We start from the raw sequence: 20,410 nt of genomic DNA, 5'->3' as shown, positions 1-20,410 counted from the left end.
CTGCGTATTGTCTGTTTTAAAATAGTTAGTGAAATAATAAATATTTTGTTACATATACAGTACATTCAATACTTTCCATGAACAAACGCCCCAGCTCATACGAAGGTAAACCTTTAATACAGTGCCATCTTGTGGACAAATAGTGCTCTGCAAGGCTCGCATTACACTTCGTCGATCATCTCATTACAGTCACACGTCCTGCGTTGAAATATTACAATACAAAAAAATACAATCAGCGACATCAAACGTGCAAGGAATGATTGTATCAACAGAAATGTCAACTCTGATGGTAAATTCTAGCCCTTAATACTGAGAAAGGAGTAATATTATTCAAGTGCTTAAACATCCTGACAGACTGCAGCCACAAAGCTGAAACAAATGCATATTAGACAATGATCACATTAAGGAAAAAGTCTCATTTTGGTCCCCAAAAAATCTCAATGATACAGAATGTCTGGCCAAACCAGTACAAATTACATAGAAAACATAGTTGATACAAATTACATTAAATTGATATTTTCTTTTTTTTATATATGTGATGCAAGAGTGTCTCGGAATGTGGATTGCCAAACGAAATGGCTTTTATGATCAGGATACAAATGGCTGGCTTTGTTAAATATTAACTATAACTGCATGTGTGGATTATTTATGCTTAATGACAGTTGCCACAGCAATGAATGATCCTCTTATTGGCACAAGGAGTGGATCAAGTCAAGGGGATTTGGAAATTCATGTGTAAAATACTATGCATACATCCATTCTTTTTGGACACAGAAAATATAATTAAGGCATCAGCAGTTTGAGTTGGTAATAAAGACGCTTTGGCTTATTAAATCTCTTCCATACATTCTTCTGACAAATTATTATTAATTGATTGTAGTGCAATAAACTAAGAAAAGCAGCAGATGGCAAGTGTCGGGATATTAACAGAAAGGCTGGCCAATGTGCGTCAGAGCCGCAGTCCGGGTCACAGCCTGTTAATTGCTCATCACACTTCTCTTACAAGTCCACGACCGAGGCTGCAGTAACTCTAGGAAGGAGGGCTGAAGTGAAAATATAACATTAAAACTTACATAATCAATGGAGAAAGAAAAACACATTACTACTCAGGTAATACCTCATTCAGGGGGCAGTAGCGCTGGGCATACCACTCCTGAGAGTACAAACAGATGATCACACCGTGGCCCAAGAAGAGAGAAGTCCACATGATTATATTCCAGATGGGCCCTTTCCTTTGGTCATGGAGGATGAAGTTAAACATCACTGTCAAAAAGTAAAGAGAATTCAGCTTTTTTTTCAACTCTTCCAGAAGAAAACAGGAAGCTTCAATGTTTGTTGATGTCTTACTTCCAAAGCACATAAACAGACAGAAGAGGACTGGATAGAAGAAGCCGAAGCAGATCGCAAGGATGTACTCGTGGACGACAGCAGATACTGTAAACACAAACAGCATGGCCGCTGTTCGGAAGCGCTTCTGGGAGATCTGGAATCGCAAGGGCCGAGTCAACATAAGTGACAAGCTGGTTTAATCTCAAATACATTTAAGATGTTCGAGAATTATTTGTATACATAAATTAAATTGAGGAAAATTGTAGATTGACTAGATTGATAATATAAGGATGGTTTAAAAAAAAAAAAAAGTTCAGACACACTCACCCAAAGGAAGTCCTGATACACGTAGTAAAACAGCCAGTCATGAACGACTACATTCCAAGTACGGTAATAGTTGGCAAAAGACGTTGAGTTCCACCAATCCTATGGGGTGAAATTAAAAAGAATTACTTTGACCACATACAGGAAGTTCATTTCAAGAGTGAGCAGAAGGTGTAGGCACCTTATAGAACATCCGATCACCAAAACGAAGCATCTCTGCAAATGCATTCAGCCAACAGTGGAGGAAGGCAAAAAAACCCAGGAAAAGAACCAACACTCCTGAAAAACAAATCAACAACTTGAATGTGGCTCAGAAAACATATGCTGAATAACGAGCGGGTGATCATACCAGGCAGGATGGAGGTAAAGACTCCTAGGACCATGGCCCTCAGGTCAAAAAACTGAAGACTGATATAGCGGAACTGAGGGATGCAGAGCCGGACAAATACATAGTACGTATAAAACAGACAGCCAAGTACCTGTGAGGAAAAAACAAATTTGAACTGGTAAGCTAAATGCTCATGTATTATTTGAGAGTTCTAAGAGGGACTGGTACCTGCAGTAACTTTGTTGCCACATAGCCCCATCTAATTGTTGGGCTCCTGCGTTAAAAATATGACAGTTAATTCAGGTGCTCCATCTTTAGTTGTGCTGATAATTGTCAATAATTGATACCTTGGATATTTATCTCTGTAGATAAGGGTAGGTGCAAACAAAAAGTAGACATACTGAGAAACACGAGGGACCACTGGGCCTGGGCCTATACATGACAGAAGAGACTAATTAAAAATTTTAAAAAATTAAAAACATTTATGTGGTATACTAAATGACTATTGACTCATAATTAAATACTTGACATTAACAACAAATGAAAAAAAAAATAGATACACTAACAAGAGACTTTTATACATCTCAGGGGCGGCCATGTTGCCACTTGCTGTCGACTAAAAATGACATCACTTACTCTCAAGGAACGACCAATCATCGCTCAGCTTGTGACCAAACTCAAAAAAAAGGTGAGCTGTGATTGGTTGTGACCTGGCAACTGTGATGTCATTTTCAGTGGACAGCAAGTGGCAAAAGAAGTTGGTCATTCCCGTGGGGAGGACTTACTTGACTTGTCTGCAGCCCAGGCCAGAACTCTTGGTACATTCTCTCGTATAAAGGAGTGAGCTTTCATCATGAGTCTCACCTGGGATTTGGAATGGATACAGCAATTTCTGTAATTCTGTTCCAACTACCATTAGAACACCAAAAAAAATACCTGCTCCAGGATGACGATGAAGCACGAGGCCGGGGGCAAACTGCTGACCACAACCACATAAGTGGGTAAAAAACCAAGGCCAAAAAACTGGTAGAGAAGGAACACGGAGCCAAACAGAAAGCTGTAAAGCCGATGGTGACCGGAAGAGCCTGACTGGGTCTGTGTCCAAAGCTTGAACAGGGGATAGGGCACGGCTAAAACTGAAAGGAACATAAAGATCCACGTATACACCACCAGTGGGAACTGTCCAAATGCGTAGACCATCAGGTCAAAATCTAGCACCAGTCTGAAAAGACGAATCAGACAGGTTAATATCCCAAAAATAAAAAATAAATGCATCAACTGTTATGTGAATGATCAAACCACTCTTGCATATTACCTGCCTTCATCTAGGAAATCAACCACCAATGTACTGAGGATGAAGAGAATGAGCAAGGCAATAAACATGTGGTAGATAGTCCGGATGTGGTTCACCTCAAAGAGCTCGCTGTAAAAAAAGGAGGGGGGATGACTAACGAGCTGGAATCACTTGATAGCGAAGCACAAGTGTCAGGCGGTGAACATTTCTCCGCTTACTCAAGGAGGGACCTGCGGCTGACAAACTGTTTGCCCTGACCATGGGGAGGTCGGAAATTCCTGCAATGGCCAAAATATGTTTCAAGAGGCAGAAGAGAGTTCATATATCATAATATTAATACCTTCTTAATCAATCAATCAAAACGCATCATGCGGATTTATGTAAAGGTCCAAATCTTCCATCAGATTAGGAGTTAGTGTACCTAATGAAGTGGCCAGTGAGTGTTTATGTGCTGTGGTTTTTGCAAATACCCGAGTATACTTCTGTCCTTGTCCGGGGGTGAGAAGCCAGCAGGCAGGGGTGCAGGCTCCAGTCCAGCCGACTCCTCGATAAGGCTGTCCATGAAGTCGTTGACACGGTTGTCAAACTCACGCATCAAGTCCTTCTTCAGGTACTGAGAAGAGTTAAAAGCTCATAATAAGTAGAATTGGTACCAAAAAAATCCCACTTCAATTCCCCCCAAATTAAATGATGTTACGAAAAAACATGTAGAAACATAACAAATGTAGATAAATTAAAATTGAGTATTCATCAACTGTAAAAATAAAATGTGTTGAAAGACATGAAGTTGCACAACAAAGACACCAGCATGATTCACGTTGAAGGAAACTTGACGTCACACTGTGGTTTCCTGAGGAAGTCATTTGAATGAGCATGACGAACCTTCCCCCCCAAACAAATGATTGAACTGCTGACCTCTGCTTTCTTTTTCAGTTGTAGCTTCTTGCTGATCATGTGCTCCACCTCAAATTTCCCTGAAATTTTAATAGACACACACACAAACATTGTGTGAATATGCAGCGCGGGTGAAATACACACTGGAAATTTGTTCATTTACAGATTCAACACAATTAAAATTCCCTGTCTATTTGATCCCCTGCTAAATTTTACAAATTGACCAAAATTCAAATAATGATGTAAACAATTCGTACCAATGCTGTTAACATGACTGTCTCCAATGGACTGATTGTGTTCCCCTCCTGGGCTACACTCGCCATTCCCTGGGCTATCCTGGTCCGAGAAGGTGGGCATTTGGGCAACGTTTCGGTGGCGGAACCGGACGCCATTGTCATCCCCGTCCTCCATCCTGGAAAGCAAAACAACACAAAGTTTTTGACTCACATCTCACCATGGACTAGAATTTGAAGGATTTTCAGTGGCACACAAAACGACCTCAGTAAGACAAGTGAATTAGTTTCACATGACTCTGTACCACCAGCTAGCAGTTCACAGTTAGCACATATAAAAGCCATTTATTTCACAAACATTTAAACACATATTTCCAATGTTATGTTGTGTGTAGCACCACAGGTGAGAGCTAGTCAACTTAGCCAAACTATGGTAGCCCAACAGGTTCGAACTCGATATTGGTAAAATAAAAAATACAACAACAAAAAGAATAAAAATACTTACGTGAGAACCTCTCGAGATAATTACACTCCAACGAGTCCACGGAGCATCCACTTTGCAGCAGCCTTTGAGAATGACATCAAAGTGAGCACTGAGCGACACTGCACACATGCTCCATTGCGTCAACAGTGAGGAGATGATGACCGGCCTGCTCGACGCTCATTGGCTGAACGCCTCTCCTCCTTTTTACGTCATCAGGAACCGGTGCATTTCCGCTACAAATAACACGGGTGCGTTTATGAAAACTATGTGTATCTGTTTCAGATATTTTGTGACCTTTTTATTCCCCCAATGGTGTTTTTGTGGTCAGTGATGCCAAATTATACAATGAGCATATCCTGTCATGCATTTTTACCTCATAGTGATCAACTATCAACTTAATTGTAAATGCTTGGGACCCCATGTGAATGAAGGCTTGACATCTGCCCGATTGTAACCATTTTATTCCACAACCATGTGTATATTTTTCTAAATTATATTTTATACAGGTACAGTAGCTACATACTATCATCTGAACATCATGTACTTCTGGCTACTTGTAATATACTACCATACATAAGTTAAAAATATTATTTATTAGTTTTCTGCCCTTTCACAAAAGAGTTTGTCAATTTGTGACTTGTGTTTTATTTATGTTGAAAACTCATCATGCTTCAATAATAATAATAAAAAAAATTGTGACTTGATTTTATTCTTGGGTTTCAAGTAATCATTTCTTTACGATATTCTGTAGAAAAAATACATACACGCAAATGAACTTACCGAACATGCAATATGTGAACATTTTGTAAGACCGCCAATGTATCCACTTCTATCAATTAAAATTATTTCAATAAATATAAACAAAAAGCAGCGCAAATGTACATTGTCAAGACTCCATACGTCCCTACTATCGCTATTTACATGCGTTTTATTCAACACACACATGTACAGTCACAATCATTCATCACAAGAAGCAGATGGGCCCCAAGTCAGCATTGATCTCCGACTCGTGTGCCCAATGTGATGCCATCTCGATCCCAAGATCTCTGATAGGGAGCAACTCCATATCACCTCGATGTAGCTCCGTGCTGCCCCAAACCTTCACAACCACCTCCACCTGCAAGATGACACGAGAGAGCACAATTTGTTATCGTGAGAGTAAAGGTGTCGAAATTAATCAATAAATCAACAGTCAGGAAAGTAATCCATACCTCACGTCCTTTTGAGGACACTGTGGTGTGGTTTGAATGTATGTCTTGGCTGGAGTCTCCCAGTAAGTGGACAAAGTCGCTTGTGCCATCCATAGCAGAGTTGTTGGATGTCCATCTAAGTGTCAAACGCTGGAAAGATGTGTGGCTGTGTAATCGTAGAAACCGCAGCTGAACGACATTCATGCCGACGTAGCCAAACTATGGAGGATTCGAAAAATTCATATTAGCAGTGTGATAAATATACAAATCAATTAAACAATCCACAAAAGTCAGCCATACCTTGTCGCCATCGAGTTGCTGGCTAAACCACTGAATTGTTCTTGATTGGTGCTTTTCCAAATTCCACCTGAATGTTATCTACATAGCAAAACATTGAAGTCATTCAGATGTAAGAAGCATCCCGAGAGATAATCATCATCTCCAGGAGTTAATGATCTTACCCGCGACTGCAACGGGTCGATGCAGGTGCTCCCCCCCGCTGTGAAGTTACAAAACACTCTCAAAGCATCAGAGGGACAACCTTGGTTGGGGTCCATGTAAAAGTAACCTGAAAGAAAATGGCCGCCTGTTTACCAGCAGTCCAACAAGCATGGATGCAGAATTATTAAAAGTATTCTTGAGCTCTCACCATCATTGAAATGTGGCCGTATGAGACTAAGTTCATAGCAAGAGCTGGCAGGGTTATATTTTGTGCTTTGGGGCCAGCTTGAAGATTCATCATCTGCCTCATCGAGATACAGCTTTGCGTCAGGTTTCGATAGACTTGACTCCTACATCGGAATCCGTTATTTAGTCAAGACAGATGATGGGTAAAAATTTGAATAAAATATAAGGGGAAAAATAATTATACCTACTTTTGGTTGTCCTTTCTGTATCTTCAGGAGTGTTGAAGACTCCGAATCTTTGCTGGAGGGTTCTTCTCTTCCAACTGGTCTTCCCTCAGATTTTGAATGAGATCTGCTTTTTCCTGGTAAACCCGCTTTTCCCTGAAGAAGGAATGTCAATAAAAGCCCTAAAATTGAAATGTATCATTTACGACTCGTCGTTCATTAATCGTTGTATCTTACTGGGGGTCCTTGCTTTCCCTTAACTCCCTTAGTTCCGCTGCTACCTTGGATACCTTTCATTCCCTGGAAGGGCCAAGACAGTTATTATCATTATGCATGGGTAAAGCTATTGAGAAAATTAAATAAATTTAATAAGACGAGATCAAACTTTTTGAACCAACTGCTCATTTATATTAGCATAAATGCCAATGTTGGAGTCCATTAGCCAAACAAAGTCCAAAACAAAAATATAGTGTTGCCCTTGACCTTCAACTAAAAACATAATGAAATTGTAAAACATAAAAATCCCTCACCTTTGTTCCAGTCTGGCCCTGTAGAAAGACAGAACACGGATAAACACCTATTCTATATTTCGAGTTGCTATTTCCAAGAGAACAAAATATTTTATAATGATGATGAAACGAATTATTAAAAAACCTACAGCGTATCCAGGCGGGCCTTTTTGTCCAGGTGAACCACGAGGTCCGGTATCCCCCTACGAAAATCAACCGGCTCATGAGCCATTTCAAAGAAAATTAACATGAAATTGAATAAAAACGTACCTGCTTTCCTTTATGCCCTGTTACACCTTCTCCACCTTGCAGACCAGACCTCCCCTAAAATCATGACACATCAGGTCAACATCAATATGTTATTTAATGTAAATGTATCTATTTGGACCACCTTTATCCCTGCTGGACCAACTGGACCTTGCAACCCCCTTTCACCCTGGTGACCCTGCAAGTGAGCATAAAATGGATAAAACCAGCTCTTTTTGATGACACATTTTTGCTTAACTAAATCTACCTTGGGACCTCTTATTCCTTTATCACCCTTCTCTCCTGTCAGTCCGGGGATACCCTGTATCAAAAAAAGTTTTTGCAGTATTGACATCAAAATTACAATTTCAAATAACTCCTGTTACCTTCGGCCCAATTGGTCCAGGAGGTCCTGTCTCTCCTCCAGGTCCAGTTTGGCCCTAAAAGAGTCAATTAAACACATTATACAATACATAATAGGGGGATAGCTATTCTGTTGATCAAAGTTCCTGTGTCTGCCAAATATAATTTTATTATGTTTTAAGTAATTTGCTTGATTCCTAACAGTGAACGAGACTAATTGACTCAAAACTCCACTGTTGGCTGTCATTACCTTAACGCCCTGTTTTCCAGTGTTTCCTCTAAGACCAGGTGGTCCGCGTGACCCCTAAGATAATTAAAAATGCAATTTATATTTTTCACAAACACACTGTTGGCCCTGCCACTCAAAAAAGGTCAAGACTATACCTTACCTGTTTACCAGGCCTGCCCGGGGATCCAGGTTCTCCTGTGCGGCCAACATTTCCCTTTGGAGACAGATTTAATTTTAGTAAAAATGACTGAACATTACATTTTAGATATTTTTCTTACCGGATAGCCTTCCGTACCCTGAAGCCCATGTAATCCATCCAAACCATCCAAACCCTAAAGATAAGACAGTCACCACTCAGCAAGAGTGCACATTTGCTGATTTGTATGTAATGTTTGTGTGCATTGTAATGTATCAATGAGGATACTTGCAGCTATCCCACGTTCCCCCTTAGGTCCTCGCTTGCCTGGTGGGCCTTCAGCTCCCTAATAAAAACACTTCATTAGATGACATTTTCGAATAGTAGTTAGGATTGTTAGCTTACGATAAAATACAATTGTACAGAGAAAATATATTACAGGATTTTTTTTGTACAATTTCTATTATTATTTTTATCATTATTATTATTATTATTAATTTATTTCTTGATTAGTGTGCTGTCTGACTCACAGTTTTTCCCGACACTCCTTTGTTCCCCTTTCTACCAGGTTGACCTTCCAATCCCTTTATAAAGACATAAAGGGATTTATAAAGACAACATCTACATTAAGGCACATTTAAATAGTAACAATAGCATTTGTCATTTTTCTTACAGTTGCCCCATGAATTCCTTTACGTCCAGGAAGACCAGGAGGACCAGCAGGTCCAGGCCGACCTTTCGAACCAGAAAGGCCAATAAAGCCAATCCTTCCCAGTTTACCCTGAAAAAAATAATAGTTGTTCTCTTTATAGGAACAAGTCAAACATGAATCTTTTGATTTGTCAAATATCTCACCATTGTGCCTTGATTTCCTGCCTCTCCTTTTGCTCCCTTTTCACCCTTCATTCCCTGTGTAAGGTTATTTACAAAATAAATGAAGTATTCTTGTCCACAGTGTTGTGTGTCATATAATGAGACCTCACCATTTTTCCTTTAACGCCCGAAGGACCAAGCTCACCCTTCTTTCCACTAACGCCCTGATTAGCATAAAACAGATGGAAACAGATACACTTGTTGATCATACTCACAGTATTTTGTATTTTCGAACAAATTTTTGTATTTTACCTTTGGTCCAGCATTCCCAGGTTTACCATCAGGGCCCCTCTTGCCTGCAAAACCCTAACAAACAATAATTAAAAAGAAAAAAATGGTGTAAAATATGAATAATCAATTAATCAGCAACTCTGGCAATTTAAACCGACTGAAATGTCATAACTTACTGTTGTTGATGGACCGATACGGCCCGGGGGTCCGATGCGGCCAGGGGAGCCCTGAAATGAGAAAATTATGCACAGTTGAAAACCTAAAGGTCACGTAAGGTTACGTCATTTCTTATGTGAGTTTTGATGCTTGAATCTAGTTGACAAAAAATATTTGTGCATTCCTAATTTACCCCACCTGCCTAAAAACGAACAATTTTACCAATTTCGCTCCCTGTTTTAATAAATACAAAGTATTGTAAAACGGCCACCATACTAACTGTGTGTCCTTGAAAACCCTTCTGCCCTTTGCTTCCGGCTTTTCCAGTGTCTCCCCCTTTTCCAAATGGTCCCGGCATGCCTTGGGGACCTCTTTGGCCTGGCGAACCCTGAAAAAAAAAACACTAATATAAACATCATAGTCTCAACCAAAAATCCAGACTGTGCAAACCTTAAGTCCAAGAGGTCCCGGGTTGCCTCGGTCCCCCTGTGCTCCAGTATGTCCCTGTGAGATGGCGGACAAACGCGAGAACCAGTTACGATGCTGCATTAGGGGCAGATGAGGCACTGCCCCTTGGGACAGCAGTTGACATTTTAATAACCTGCTTTCCTGGACGACCCTTTACTCCTTGGGGACCTCTCACACCTTGGTCACCAGCAGTTCCCTTTGGACCTCGCTGACCAGGGGGGCCTTGGCTTCCTTTATCACCCTAAAATAAATGTCATTAGCATATTTATAAATATTTATCTTCACACATCTGTTTAAATCAACTCACAGATGTTCCGTTTTGTCCAGGGGATCCCTCAGTCCCTCTACGCCCAGGTGGACCCTAAGAGGAAGGTTCGGAGTGAAGACGACTGTTTAACAAAGGTGGTCATGTAAATCTTATGGATTGGAAATCCACAAATTTAATAATTTAAGTGGGCATATTGTCACAATTAAAAACAACACAGTCTTAATCTATCTACCTCCTCACCATCGAGACCTGCAGGTCCCTCCTCCCCGACAACTCCTTTAGGTCCCTAAAGAAAATAAATAATAGCACAGTTAACCCCAATAAATATTTACTGTAATCATAAATATATAAGCAGACATTTTTTACCTTTGCACCTTTGACTCCAGGTGGGCCAATTGATCCTTGAGGTCCGTCTTTACCCTAAACATAAAAGAATAGAGCATTACTGATTTTATTTTAGAATGTTTAGTGAAATTTTAATGAAATGGGTATAAAAACAAACTTACAGGATAACCTATGACCCCAGTAGGGCCAACAGCTCCGCGCGACCCCTGTTCACCTGGATGACCTCGTGGTCCGACCTCTCCCCATGATCCAATGTTGCCCTGGGTGCCCTACAATGAGGGTAAAATACAAGATGATTATTATTAGTGTTACACAGAAGATGATTTTCTATATAGAAGTGGAAATTGCATTTTATTCTTTAAATCCCAATCATAGTCAGTCATTGAGGGTCAACCATAACATTTTGAATCACTCTACTGCAAAATGGAGATAGTCCACTCTACGTAATTCTCAGTAGGTCAAACGGATTTTTCATCACATTCATAATTATTTCTCTAATTCCGTGTCGTTAATAAAACGCACAAGGCAGTAATATCAGATGAATAATTCATTGAAATCCTCATACTGGAGGTCCTGTGTGTCCTCGTGGTCCAGCCATGCCCATCTTGCCCTGAAGGAAAGTTGGATGTGATGTTGGTGAAGATGCAGCAAAAATAAGGACTTACGTTGTGTATTTGGAAAATATTTTTCAAAAATAAAGTTGGGAGATTTAAAATGGAGCATTTACAAACCGCATTGGTAATACATTTAAAAATAATATGTAAATGCTTACTGAGGGACCTGGTTTGCCTCTTGGCCCCTTTTCACCTCTTTTGCCCTTTGCAAAAAAAAAAAAAGGGCATTAACATTAAACATATCAAAACATACTCATAATCTAAGGAACTGAAGCATTTACCTTGTCTCCTTCCATCCCTACTCGTCCCTTCGATCCTTGTTTTCCTTTTGCCCCCTATAACAATATTTTTGATTTAACATTACATTGCCTCCTCTCCAAACCAATTTGCAACCAATTTTCTCACACTCTTTCCCATTTTTCCAGGTATTCCACTCATTCCTATACTTCCAGCTTCTCCCTGGAAATAAACAAGCATCACATTCTTAAATAGTCGAGATTTATAAGTGCAAATTGGATTTTATTGCGTAAGACTCACACTCGCCCCGACAGGTCCTTGCTGGCCGCTTGCTCCCGTCTTCCCTGAAAATCCCTGTTAACATAGATTAACACTATTTTCACTACAACATTCATTATATGTGTTAATTTCAGAAAACTAAACTCACTTTTGGACCTGGAGGTCCAGTGTCTCCAGTTATTCCATTTGCACCAACAGGTCCCTAATGGAAATATTGTTGCTATTCTTTCGTTTACTATAAATAAAATAAAATAAAAGAAATCTGCAACTGGTTTTACCATGGCTCCATCGATTCCATCTTGTCCTCCAGTTCCCGAATAACCCCGTAAACCCTAAAATAGGAAACAGGTCATTTACTTAAGTGGAAGAACTTGATTAGAAGACTTCAATCTAATCTTTTTTTTAATAGTCACCAAAATTACCTTAAAGCCTTTTGGTCCACTTGTGGCTGGGACACCTGGCCTTCCCTTTACAAAAATGTTACATACGTGCATAAATAACAACAACAACAAAAACATGTTCAGCATTTATGCCATATCATATTGGTGATTTGAGTGTGTGTCATATAATAATGTAAACATTATTAGTCCAGAGATGTTAGTTAGCACAAATAGACAAAGAACAATTCAGATTCACACCAATGTACAATTTAAGGTCTTGAACTTAGCATACATATTTTCCTTTTGTTTGATTCATTAAATTATTACAAAATATGTTTTAGGTGTGTCAAAAGGGATCAAAATAAGAAGTTTATACACATAAGAACCTTTATACCAGGTTCTCCGTCGTGCCCTCGCTCTCCACTTTTCCCCATCTGTCCCTGCAGGAAGCAAACAGAACTGATAACAATTTATATTTGACAATAAAGAAATTGGTTAAGAAAAATAATTTCCTGCAGTGTCACTATTGTACTCACAAAAGGACCTGGCATTCCGGAAAATCCAGCGCGACCCTCTCGACCCTTTGTGAGACATTGACATGATTTTACAAGGTCCATATATGTTTTTGTGAGCAGAAATGATCAAAATGCAAAGTATAAGAAACGATGAGGGCAACAAAAATGAGATATCGATTATTTTTTTTTTTTTTTCATAAAAACTTGATTAAGATTTCAGTTCATTGTCCAACCTTGTCTCCTCGGGTTCCAGGACTTCCTTGAATGCCTGTAGGCCCCCTATCTCCCTAAAAACACACACATTATCTTAAGTCATTCACCACCATTGACGCATATTGACGTCAAAGCGCCATTTTAAGTGAGCCGGCAGCGAATGATAAGAGCCATCCAAATCATGCCCATGAAGTCATGAGCTGTTGAATTTCCTTCAGCAGACCTTTAATCCATCTTTGCCTTGCTTGCCTTGCTCTCCCATGATGCCGTCCATTCCCTGGAGGTAAAACCTGGTTGTTTTTAGAGTTATCAACTCAAGCATGCCAGCTTTAATATGTCAATTTATACTCACGTCGGGTCCAGGAAGTCCTACGGGTCCCGTTGGCCCTGCAAGTCCCTCGAGTCCCATTGGGCCCCGACGGCCCTTATATCCTGGCTTACCTGGAGGCCCTGGGAGCCCCTACGCAAAAGATAAACAAGGTTCAACCTTTATCAAGATTAAAAAAAAATAAAAATAAAAACCTACTATGTCTCCCTTAAATCCTGGAGCGCCTCTTTGACCGCGCAAAGCTTTCACCCCCTGCGATATTTACCAACACATGAGACCAAAAAAAAAAAAAAGCAAAACACAAACATTATAATTGAACATGAACATGATTGTAAACATTCTAGCCAATAGTAAAACTGCTTTAAATAATCTTACGGGATCACCTGAGGGTCCAGGCAATCCTGGATTCCCATTGGCTCCCTGAAATAAATAAAAAACACACTGAAGGATCGGAAAATTAACAGTTGAATGTTTATGCATCCGTTTTGTTATCTTACGTAAAGACCCTCGGGTCCAGGTTCCCCTATGTCTCCTTCATCTCCTGGACCACCCTAATGAAGGCATCGTATTGTAGATGGTGGCTGGAAATTAATTGTCACTTTTTGGATTGCTATACTCACCATATCTCCCTTTGGACCTGGGGGTCCAACAGGTCCTGGGTTCCCCTTGAAAAAAAAAAAAAAAAAAAAGGATACAATTGCTAAACAAATACTGCACTCAAAATCATGATGCATCACATAAATTGTCTATATTTAAAAAAAAAAACTATTTTACAAAGATTGTTTCCAAATCGTCCCAAATTGGACTTCTGCCGTAAATCCAAATCAGTATACTGACTAAGTTTCTACAGCTAGATTTTACCTGAGGACCGCGTATTCCCGGAAAACCAACGATTCCAGCAGGACCAGGCTCTCCCTAAAAACAAAATATTGATTTCTAGGTTGCTATCATTTCTTGTCATCATTTATGAATAATTTATTCAGACAATTGTGGTTCATCACCTGAAGACCAACCGCTCCTCTAAGACCGATGTCACCTTGTTGACCCTGACGACAGTCAATTTATGATTATCATATTGATCATTTATGATTATGACTAGTATTAAAAGTTCTGGTAGTTAACTTACAGGAGGTCCCTTTACTCCTGGGACGCCTTTTCCTCCTTTTGGGCCCATTTTGCCCTAAGAAGTCACATAAGCTAATAGTTAGCACATAAAGTGGATCCTTGTAACTCCAATCAAAATAAATCATGACCAATTACATACATACATGTGGGCCTGGTGGTCCGCTAAAGCCTGTCGCACCAGTTGGCCCCTGAAAGCATTCAACAGTATATCAAATAAAAAGTTTATTTCGAGTAAATACATATAACTGTTATTATACTTTTGAGAAAATAAAAAAACACACAAAACAAAACATTGAGTGAAAGCAACAAAAGAGTAAATAAAAACACTCAACTCAATAATTGGTCATTTATCTGCTACATTAAGTAAAAAAAATTAAAAAGTTAATTTATTATATGTTCATCGAGCAGCACTAACCCGTGTTCCTGTTCTTCCGGGGAAACCTGTTGGACCCCTGGCTCCTGCTATTCCCTTTAAACAAAATGTATGCCTCAGACATTTTATTGAGACAGCTAGGAGGTCTTTTAAATGAAAAAAAAAGACAATTATTTTAATTTTAGTAGTAATGTTGTCTTACCAAGTAGCCAGGAATCCCGATGATGCCTCTGACACCTTTATTCCCCTGTTTACAAAAATTTAAAGATTATAAAAATGAATCAAATCACTGTAGAACAAAAGTGTGTAGTGGATATAATTCTTCAACCTTGTCTCCTTTTCTACCTCTATTGCCTGGTGGTCCAGGCTCCCCCTCATAACCCTGGAGGCCATGAAAGCACATCATTAGTCAGCAAAACACGGATGTGTCATCATCATATGCAGATCTCAGGTTTCCCCCTTATTGCAAGGACTCGTTGAACACTGGAAGTTCTAGACATTCTTACCCACTCACCCGGCTCCCCTTTGTTGCCTTTATCTCCATTGTAGCCTTGCGGTCCCTAAATTAGCAACCATGAAAAACATTTAAAACAAAAATATCAAATTCAACTTCAAGAAGCAAATAACCGGTAAAATAACACTGACTTGATTATTTTCACAACAATAATCTCTTTTAATAGTTCAGGAGATGTACCTGTTCTCCAGGCAAGCCTGGGGGTCCTGGCTCTGCATTCTCCCCAGGAGTCCCATCATTGCCTGGTCGGCCTTGTGGCCCTGGCATACCTTGTGGACCAGGTACACCCTGTGGTACGATGCAAAAAATACGACAGATGTTGTCAATTGAGAAGAATTTTAGTTGAATGATTATTTTTTATCTAAGTAAAAGAGTACCTACAATTTTCCCGCGAATTCCTTTCCGGCCTTGCTTCCCAGGATTTCCAGGCAACCCCTTGGAGACAAAATTACGCACATTTTGAATTTTGGTAGCTCTGTTCTATGATTATTTAGTTTACTGGCATTGAAAAAAACAGAATTGAATTAGACCATGTTTAAAACAACACAACTTTCTCTTAGGAATGTCTGTTAGCTTAATGCTAATACATGTTTTTGTGGATGAGTAGATAGATACAACTATTTAACCAAAAATCCCAACTGACTGACAAACCAACTAACTAAATAATAATAATAATAATAATATTAATAATAATATGACTATATAAGAAAACCTACTTCTTATATGGCCACTTACAATTGGTCCCACATTTCCACGAGGTCCAGGAGGTCCTGGAGGCCCCTTCAGTTTCTGACGTTTAAAAACAAAAAAACATATATAATTAAAATAAACATATTATTATTGACATTTTGTTTTAGTTTCCCAAATCAAACACACACTGGGCATGAAGAAATCATCTTAATGTAGATTTTTTTTAAACTATGAGGAAATGAGACAAGAAAACTGTTATTCTTCCAGCCGGGATTTAAATAAGTAGGTCATCCAGAGCAAGCTCAACAAAGACAGTTTTAATACCTCCCACTCCTCCTCAGATGTCTCAACTAGAACAATAGTGGACATGCCAGGTGGACCAATGGGCCCCATAACTCCAGTCTCTCCAGTTCTTCCCACCATGCCTAGATTACCCTAAAACAAACAAAAAAAACCATTATTGATCTTGAAAATCTACTTTTTTAATTTCCATAACATTTATACTGTGTTAAGTGTTGCAATGAGCTGGAGCCATTCATCATCTTAGTGGGGGCAAAAGTACTTCATGGTCTCCAGTCAAATATTGACTGATAATCTAACCTATCACATACTTTGTCTCCTTTTGGGCCTGGAAGTCCGGTCAGACCTGGTGGACCAGGCAGACCCTGAGGGGGAAAACATTACAGTTAATATATGAGCGATAATTATTATTTGCAATTGCAATAAAACATGTTATTATTATTCTTATTATCATTATTATTATTATTATTATTATATATAAAATACATAAACATAATATACATATAAAATATACAATCATTACTATTCCAGGTTTATAAATAGTTTTTATGCACGTTAAAAAGTGTACATATATTGTATTATACTGTATTATTTGGACTGATTTTATATTCAGTTTTTATACTAAGGTAAAATACCATATTTAGCCACAAGAGGAAGCTATCTACCACCTCTCCCTGTCTGTCTCTCTCTCTCACAAGCATTCAGAATTCAAATCAAAGGATAAAATATATTTAATTACCATTTGACCTTGAGTCCCTGGTCTTACGTGTTGAGGACGATTGCTAATTGTTGTAGGAGCATTCCGTGGTAATTCACGCTCTAATTGGAAGGATTCTGCAGGGCTAAATGTGGTGAAATTGCCAGTTGATAGTGGCTCATGTTCCTCAGGGAGTTGAAGGTTATTTGGGCCCTCTTCCTCCTGCTTCTCCACTCCCAAGTCTTCGTCATTTTCATCGCTGTCAGTTCCAGGAAGCTCTTTGGATCTTTCTTCTGTTTCCAGCTTGCTTCTACTTCCTGCTTCTTTGCTGGGAGTCTGAGTAGACTCATTTGGATTTGGCACTTGTACATGAAAATGCTCCTCCATTTTTTTTTCAGAAGATATTTCTTCTCCTTTTGCTCTGAAGACCAAAACAGTGGAGACTGGTGGTTCCTCTGTTGAAGGTGCTGATTCTTCAGATTTGGTTGGTAAAAGGCTGCTGGTAGCCACATTCCAAAAGTTCTCGGTGGTGTCTCTAACTTGTGTATAGCTCTCTGAACTTGTCCATTCTGAAGCAGCACCTGAAGTTGTAGGCTGCTCAGGTTGAGCATGAGGACTTGAAATAGTAGTTTCAACATTTCCCAAAAGTAATGTGTCCTTCTCAAGTACAGCTGAAGGAAAATGAGCTTGAGTTAAATCCTGATTGGGTGAAAGTGTTGGTGTCCATAGGGGTTGCACGAATGAAGCATCCGGTTCATTATCGCCATTTTGCTTTTGCAGAAGTTTCAGTTTGCTGGTTCCTGGATTTGCTGGAGTCATCTCAGTGGATTTAACATGTTTATACACGCCTTCAGAATTTTGTGATGCTAGCTGGTTGATGTGAGATGATAGAGTAGTCACCCCCTGAGGAAAAATTGATACAAAAAGAAACAAAACAGTGAGGACAATTTAAATAGGCTTGAACCCCCCCTCCAAAATCATCCCACTAATTTGAAATTAGGTTTTTAATGTTGCAATTAGTACAACACAAAAATATATATATATTTTTTAATATTACCAAACATCTTTTCATGTGCCGTGAGGAAAAAAAGAATAAAAAATGCTGTGATGGGCTTGCAAGCACATACAGTCCAAAAAATTTTTTTTCTCTTCCAGAATGTCAAATTTGCCAGAGATAAACAACTTTACAGACAGACAGACAGACAGACAGACAGACAGACAGACAGACAGACAGGCGCTCTGCCATCTCAAACATTTCCAGACACACAGAGATGATGATTATGAAGTAATGTGGCTCTGCACTAACATGTCATGAGTAAACAGCACAAAGTACACTCACAGGCACAGGCACACATGGTTTTTACACTGTGCCTTCTAATAGACGTTGTATTGCCCAATAAATGGCGGATTAAATTTTACGGCTCACCTGTGTGCCTGTCAAAGCGGAGCAACTGTGGTCGTCATGGAGACAGTCCCCTTTGACCACTGTAGGAACTTCCAGTGTGTGAATTATCTGCTGAATGCTCCCCTGAACGCACTATAAAATACAGCAGGACTCAAGTGAACTAAAATCCCCTTCTTGAGTTAGTTTCAAGTCACACCTATCATATATAAGGTTTTTTCACAATATTATTCTCTGTATATTAGTCACTAAGTAATTTCAGTGCAAGTATTTGTAAACAATGATATATTAGCTACATGCATAATTGTCAATGGAATTATTCATTATTTACATTTTTATTAATTATTTCTCCCTATCTCATTTTGTTATTTGTATACAGGAACTGCATACAAAGATGAGTGGCAGACAAAAGTCAATGAATTAGTTTCCATATGAGGAAAAAAAAAGTTAATCATAGCATATTCTCTGCAGATCATCAAAACAAATACAGTTCTAATAAATGCAGAAAATGCTGTAATAGAAAGAGGATAGACTTACAAAGGTCAGCAACAGTAGCATCAACGCCTGCATGGCTTCTGATGGAGGCTCCTTCAGGAGCTGGTCTGACTTATACCTTGGCTCACTAGCGCCCCTGTGGATGCCCTCGGTATGACACAAACACAGATGCACAAGTTACCAAACAATCCAAATTTGGAACACCACAGAAGTACACACTGCTGTTTATACTTAAAATCTCATAATTATTCACGTCACAATCAGGTTCACTCAAGTGGGAAAACAGCAACTGGACTTGAGTGGCTTATTTATCGTTAGTCCGAGCTTTATAGTTTTAGTAGTGCAAAAGATCCTTGAGGTGTGTGCCAACTTTTGATGAGAGGAGTAGTCAGACTTAAGTCACAATCTGTAATGAGATGGTCCAGTCACATCTTTTTTTTCTTGGCTCTGTATGTCTCTCCTAGGCAGAAGTAACACAAAATAGAAGAAAGTAGATGTTCAACTCAATCTCTTCCAATGCCAGGTTTCATTATATGCCCATCAGAAAGTCTCCCTTTCTAGCATAGTGAACTTTTATTCACCAATGTGCCCGACATGACGCCTCTCTTCTTTACCACATCCATGTTTTTGGCTTTGCTTGGCATTAAACTTAACCTTGAGCCTTCCCGCATTCATCTTTTGGCTTGACAGGAAGGTCGAAGGGCGAGGACTGTGACCCAGGTGAGGAATGTTGCATGGGAATCTAAAGAGTGCGCGACTGTTGCCTCACTGTCGGCTTTAGATGGATTCAATTTACGGTAAAAGATGAATGGGTGAGGGGGGTCAATTTGAGGTCTCACCCTTCCATGAGCTTTGACACCAGGGGGCCTCATATCATTCTACACATTTAGATGTTCTAATTAAAGTATAGATGTTGAATAAATATAGAAAGAAAAGCTCTATTTTTTATTACCTAGTAGTGTTTATTTTTCATACTTGAGACACTCCTGTCCAATAGCAGTGAGCAAAACAATTCTATTTAAAGATCCATAGAGAGACTGTTACTGGGTCAGTAGGTCAGAGCTCACTCCTGGTAGGGCAATTTAGAACTTGTTTTTAGAGCAGTTAGCATATTGTTGACAATATATCGCTTTTAAGAACCGAGACTGCGCAAAACTGCTGAAGAAAAGTGGACAGTGAAAATCAGAAAGAACTAACTTCCTCCAACCAGCACATAAATCAATGTTCTTATTACTGTATGGATTTTTTTTTTATTTGGATTTTATTTCAGTTCATGCTTTTTTATTTTTTTAGAAAAGATATTTTGCTTATTACAGTTTTGCCTGGGGCCTGACAGATCTCTCAATAAGTGACAGAATTTTTTTTATGTAAGCCTTTAGATGTTTGCTTTTCACTAGGGTTTAAGTCTGGTGATTGATTTGGCCAGTTAAATAATTTTTACTTCACGTCCCTGGATATTTTTTTTATAGTCATTGAAACTTCAAGTGGTTTCATTGA

The 20,410-nt window shown here is 39.2% G+C and overlaps 2 protein-coding genes across 5 annotated transcripts; both read right to left on the bottom strand.

Annotated features, from left to right (window-relative positions):
* Positions 1-95: 95 nt before the first annotated feature.
* soat1 (sterol O-acyltransferase 1) lies at positions 96-5,070 on the bottom strand. The gene is made up of 16 exons (XM_088394976.1): positions 4,908-5,070; positions 4,427-4,581; positions 4,191-4,249; positions 3,746-3,888; positions 3,494-3,553; positions 3,297-3,404; positions 2,918-3,203; positions 2,767-2,845; positions 2,329-2,413; positions 2,210-2,255; positions 2,003-2,132; positions 1,835-1,932; positions 1,657-1,755; positions 1,348-1,483; positions 1,118-1,263; positions 96-1,043 (listed from the first exon to the last, which is right to left on the bottom strand). Exons 2-16 carry the CDS (start codon positions 4,578-4,580, stop codon positions 978-980), a joined length of 1,695 nt encoding a protein of 564 aa, XP_088251102.1. The 5' UTR covers position 4,581; positions 4,908-5,070; the 3' UTR covers positions 96-977.
* A 503-nt stretch (positions 5,071-5,573) lies between these two features.
* Positions 5,574-19,097, bottom strand: LOC148388491 (uncharacterized). Of its 4 annotated transcripts, XM_088394761.1 has the most exons (63): positions 18,956-19,097; positions 18,443-18,553; positions 17,059-17,919; positions 16,631-16,684; positions 16,344-16,454; positions 16,065-16,118; positions 15,711-15,764; positions 15,510-15,617; positions 15,322-15,375; positions 15,144-15,197; positions 15,018-15,062; positions 14,858-14,911; positions 14,586-14,630; positions 14,444-14,497; positions 14,319-14,363; positions 14,179-14,232; positions 13,938-13,982; positions 13,815-13,868; positions 13,693-13,737; positions 13,516-13,569; positions 13,342-13,449; positions 13,213-13,266; positions 13,010-13,063; positions 12,798-12,842; positions 12,648-12,701; positions 12,304-12,348; positions 12,160-12,213; positions 12,030-12,083; positions 11,903-11,956; positions 11,771-11,824; positions 11,647-11,700; positions 11,524-11,568; positions 11,317-11,361; positions 10,913-11,020; positions 10,773-10,826; positions 10,639-10,692; positions 10,446-10,499; positions 10,272-10,379; positions 10,121-10,174; positions 9,951-10,058; positions 9,691-9,741; positions 9,536-9,589; positions 9,394-9,447; positions 9,266-9,319; positions 9,084-9,191; positions 8,941-8,994; positions 8,703-8,756; positions 8,553-8,606; positions 8,435-8,488; positions 8,296-8,349; positions 8,069-8,122; positions 7,951-8,004; positions 7,828-7,881; positions 7,707-7,760; positions 7,586-7,639; positions 7,458-7,475; positions 7,165-7,227; positions 6,952-7,083; positions 6,726-6,867; positions 6,538-6,644; positions 6,377-6,454; positions 6,098-6,295; positions 5,574-6,003 (listed from the first exon to the last, which is right to left on the bottom strand). In XM_088394761.1, exons 1-63 carry the CDS (start codon positions 18,986-18,988, stop codon positions 5,851-5,853), a joined length of 5,001 nt encoding a protein of 1,666 aa, XP_088250887.1. In that variant the 5' UTR covers positions 18,989-19,097; the 3' UTR covers positions 5,574-5,850. The 4 variants fall into 4 exon arrangements, 3 of the variants coding, with proteins under 3 accessions (XP_088250887.1, XP_088250888.1, XP_088250889.1); XR_015862212.1 differs by lacking the exons at positions 5,574-6,003; positions 6,098-6,295; positions 6,377-6,454 and having other exon boundaries at positions 6,948-7,083; XM_088394762.1 differs by lacking the exons at positions 16,631-16,684; positions 17,059-17,919; positions 18,443-18,553; positions 18,956-19,097 and having other exon boundaries at positions 15,330-15,375.
* Positions 19,098-20,410: the final 1,313 nt, after the last annotated feature.

This window comes from Syngnathus floridae, chromosome 13, assembly GCF_059516105.1.
Source record: "Syngnathus floridae isolate MCC-2025c chromosome 13, RoL_Sflo_1.0, whole genome shotgun sequence".
Classification (NCBI taxonomy): Eukaryota; Metazoa; Chordata; class Actinopteri; order Syngnathiformes; family Syngnathidae; genus Syngnathus; species Syngnathus floridae.
Note: the sequence above shows the minus strand (reverse complement) of the source record. Positions and strands in the feature narration are given on the sequence as shown.

Bases quoted from the DNA above. Each gene is read 5' to 3' on its own strand.
- soat1 (XM_088394976.1), bottom strand. From the start codon at position 4,580: ATGGAGGACGGGGATGACAATGGCGTCCGGTTCCGCCACCGAAACGTT. The intron at 4,250-4,426 runs GTACGAATTGTT...TTAAAATTTCAG, and splicing joins CAGTCATGTTAACAGCATTG to GGAAATTTGAGGTGGAGCAC. The intron at 3,204-3,296 runs GTAATATGCAAG...TCGTCTTTTCAG, and splicing joins GATTTCCTAGATGAAGGCAG to ACTGGTGCTAGATTTTGACC.
- LOC148388491 (XM_088394761.1), bottom strand. From the start codon at position 18,988: ATGCAGGCGTTGATGCTACTGTTGCTGACCTTT. The intron at 13,267-13,341 runs GTGAGTATAAAT...TTTTACCTCCAG, and splicing joins TAGGACTTCCTGGACCCGAC to GGAATGGACGGCATCATGGG. The intron at 7,882-7,950 runs GTAGATTTAGTT...GCTCACTTGCAG, and splicing joins AAGGAATAAGAGGTCCCAAG to GGTCACCAGGGTGAAAGGGG.